The sequence below is a fragment of the Malurus melanocephalus genome, unplaced genomic scaffold, assembly GCF_030028575.1.
Source record: "Malurus melanocephalus ecotype Western Australia unplaced genomic scaffold, MMel_1.1 scaffold_1217, whole genome shotgun sequence".
Lineage (NCBI taxonomy): Eukaryota > Metazoa > Chordata > Aves > Passeriformes > Maluridae > Malurus > Malurus melanocephalus.
The window spans coordinates 3,901-7,732 of record NW_026624449.1 but is presented as its reverse complement, the minus strand read 5'-3'; the positions used below and the strand labels follow the sequence as shown (position 1 = coordinate 7,732).

General features: G+C 42.5%; 1 protein-coding gene across 1 annotated transcript in view; it reads right to left on the bottom strand.

Moving 5' to 3' along the window:
- Positions 1–546: 546 nt before the first annotated feature.
- The window catches only part of PA2G4 (proliferation-associated 2G4), a gene marked incomplete at its 5' end in the record, with an annotated part of 5,853 nt that continues 2,567 nt past the window's right edge, over positions 547–3,832 (bottom strand). Inside the window, 6 exons of the mRNA XM_057387445.1 lie at positions 547–649; positions 925–978; positions 2,125–2,252; positions 2,701–2,795; positions 3,518–3,651; positions 3,751–3,829. Coding sequence (XP_057243428.1) covers positions 584–649; positions 925–978; positions 2,125–2,252; positions 2,701–2,795; positions 3,518–3,651; positions 3,751–3,829 — 556 coding nt within the window. The remainder of the gene's footprint in view (positions 650–924; positions 979–2,124; positions 2,253–2,700; positions 2,796–3,517; positions 3,652–3,750; positions 3,830–3,832) is intronic.

The window sequence follows — 3,832 nt, the reverse complement described above, 5'->3', positions numbered from 1 at the left end:
AAGGCAGAAAAAAAGCTCCCGAGGTGTGTGAGGGGAAAATCCTAAAATTTGCTTTTTTTTTTTTTCCCAATTTTAGAAGTATTAGTCCAGAGGGAAAAGACAAAAAAATTTTCTCTTGGGGGCCATTTTTTCAGGTGGAATCACCTGGGGTTTTTTGTGTGGTTTTTTTTTTGTGTGAAAATTTCCAAAAAAAAAGGAAAAAAATTAAAAAATTTAAAAAAGGGAAGAGGAGGAGGAAAGAATCAGCAGCTCCCTCCGCTCCCTCTCCCTGCAATCCGGGATGGATTCAACTCTCCAAAATGTGGGAAGTACAAAAAAATTTTTCAGATTTAACAGCGACTTTCATCCCTAATTTTTTGCGGTTTTTTGCCGCTTTTTTGGTGTTTTTGACATTTTTCCAAGTCGCCGAGAGGTTCCTCCCTCCAACGGGAGCTGCTTGGAATCACCAGGAATTCCCGAAGCGACGACGGTGCCGGATTATTTTGCTTCTGGATGGAATTTCTGTTGGATTTTCTGGGGTTTTGTCAATTTTTTTTTTTTTTGGGGGGGGAAAAAGGGGACGATTTGAGAGGTTTTGGGGCTCTCAGTCGCCGGCCTCGTTCTCCTCCGCCGTCTCTCCCGTGGTGGCGTTTTCGGCGTTTTTGGAAGCCTGAGGGGATAAATGCCATTAAAATGTTTTTTTCATTAAAAATTCCCATTAAAACTGCTCAAAAAATTCCAGAAAAATCTGGGAATTCCCCCCAAAAAAGCGCCCTCAAAATCAGGAGATTCCTCAAAAAAAAGTGCCCTGAAAATGTGGGAATTCCCCCCAAAAATTGCCTGAAGAATCTGGGGATTCTTATAAAAAGTGCCCTGAAAAATCAGGGATTCCCAAAAAAATTCCTGAAAAATCTGGGAATTTCCCGCCAAAAACTTGGGATTTACCTTCTTTTTCTTCTTTTTCTGGGTCTTGCGGCTGGCGGAGCTTTGTAGGAGAGCCTGGAAGGGAGGGAAAGGCGAGGAGGTGGGAAAAGATCCCAAATTTGGGGGGAAAAATGGGAATTTTTGGTTCATTTTGGGTCCCTTTTCATCCCCAACTTCCACAAGTGACCCTTGAGAGGTGCTACCTTAGTATTTTTTAAAATTATCTTTTAAAATTATTTTACTTTTAAATTATTATTTTCATATTTTTATTACTTATATATATATATTTTATCATTTTTATTTTCCTATTTTCATTCTTATTAGAATTATTAAGTATAGTAATAATATAATACCAAAATAATAAATTTATAATTATGTACTTATATGTAGGAATAATATAAATATTAATAAAAATAAATAAAATTATTAATTTCTATACTAACTAGTGGTATTAATATTGCTACTATTAATATCATTATTTGTGGCTTCCTATTAATTTTTGTTTTATTGATATTCATATCCATAGTAAAACTCTGTTATAACAAACCACATCTTTTAAAATACCTATTTTGTATTAATAAATTGATAATAAATGCAAATTTACTTAAAATATAAATATATCTATAAATATCAATACATTACTTTTATGATTATATATTATAGATTACGTATTATATAATCATTAATTTATTACTTATTGATTAGCAATTAATCAATACTACTAGCTATTCCAAATGCATTTTCTATTTTATTTTGAGTAAATATAAATACTAATAAACAACTCCATAACTTCAAAAATTAAATAAATATATTTTTTATCCCATAGGTATTTTGTGTGTAAATACAAATAATTCCCTTTGATGCTGATTACGTTTTTATTAACAATTTATAATTAAAAATAGAAAATTAATATATTTTTAACCCTAGGAATATTTTATATTGGAAATAAAAATAAATCACTTGGATGTTGATACACCTGGGTATTGAATTCACCTGTTCACCTTTTTCATTAAATAATAATTATTTAATAATTATGAATAAATTTTATTTCATAATTATTACCTATTATTAATTTTAACTATCCTATTCAATCGGTGATAAATTAACCGTGTACATAAACACAATAATAACAGTAATAATAATAATAATAACAACAATAATAGTAATATTCTTTTTGATTATTAATTATTAATGATTAACAATTAACGCTAATTAACCAACCTTGAGCTCGCCGTCCTGCACCTCCAGGTCGGAGCGGTAGAGCTCGGGCTCGAAGGGGCCGCTCGTGATCCTCATGGGGCCGTTGGGCATCAGCAGCACCGTGAACTTGAACTGGGCCACCAGCTCACCTGTGGGAGCAGAGGGGTTAACCTGACAGGACCTGGGGGGCTGGAAACCCTGACAGGACCTGCCAGAGCCTGTGGGGACACAGCAGTTAATCTGACAGGACCTGGGGGAATGAAACCCCTGACAGGACCTGCGGGGACACAGGGGTTTAATCTGACAGGACCTGGGGGAATGAAACCCCTGACAGGACCTGCGGGGACACAGGGGTTTAACCTGACAGGACCTGGGGGAATGAAACCCCTGACAGGACCTGTGGGGACACAGGAGTTAATCTGACAGGACTTGAATGCCCTGACAGGACCTGTGGGGTTAACCCTGCCAGCCTCCCCAGGTCTCACCTGTCCCCACCTGTCCCCAGCTCTCATCTGTCCCCACCTGTCCCTCCAGGTCTCACCTGTCCCCCCAGCTCTCACCTGTCCCCACCTGTCCCCACCTGTCCCCAGGTCTCACCTTCCTTCTCGTAGAGGACGTTGAAGGGCTGCAGCAGCTCGTGCTTGGCGCACTCCACCACCCCCATGCGCGCCTTCTTCTCGTCCTCGAACGCCCTGCGGGGACACCGCGCACCTGAGACATCTTGGAGTACCTGAGATACCTGGGAATGCACCTGGGAGCACCTGAGACACCTGGGAGTGCACCTGGGAGTGCACCTGAGATGACCTGGGAGCACCTGGTCACACCTGAATGTACCTGGGAACACCTGGAAGCACACCTGATCACACCTGGGAGTACCTGAACGCACCTGAGAGCACACCTGAACTCACACCTGGGATCACATGAGCATACACCTGAGTGCAAACCTGAGCTCATCAGCACGTCTGAGTGCACACCTGAGTTCACTGCTCACCTGAGTGCACACCTGTGCACACCTGAGGACACACCTGTGCTCATATCTTTCACCTGACCTCACCTGGGATCACACCTGAGTTCACATCTCACCTGAGCCCACCTGATCACAGCTGAGCGCACCCCTATCTCAAATCTGAGCACACCTGAGTGCACACCTGAGCTCCCACCTGATCTTAGAACCAGTCAGAATCCTGGGGCATTCCCCATAATCCCCAGGATCCCTGACCCCATTATTCCCATGATCCCCAATCCCATTATCCCCGCTTTCCCCGTTATTCCCCCGTTTTCCCCGTTCATACCTGAGTGTGAAGGGAATGGTGTTATCCCCAGCCCCAATCCCATTATCCTGGGATCCCTGACCCCATTATCCCCGTTTGTCCCCCATTATCCCCATTATTCCCCATTTTCTCCCCGTTCCTACCTGAGTGTGAAGGGCATGGTGTCGAAGCGCCGCTCCACCTCGCTGAAAAAGGCACGGGAGGTTTTCATCTTGAGGCCGTACTGCTTCGAAGGGTCCCTCTTGTAAATCGTGGTTCTCTGCCCGGCGTCCTTCGCCTGCAAAAACCCCCCGAAAAAAATTCAGGAATTCCAGAACATTCCACGCCCCAAAATTCCCTGAAAAAAAGCCCAGAATTTTTATAGGGCCGGGCTCACCTTGCCCTCACCGCTGCTGACGAGGACGTCGACGGCGTAAACTTCGTGGACCTCGAATTCGGCTTTTTCGTGGTCCTTCCTG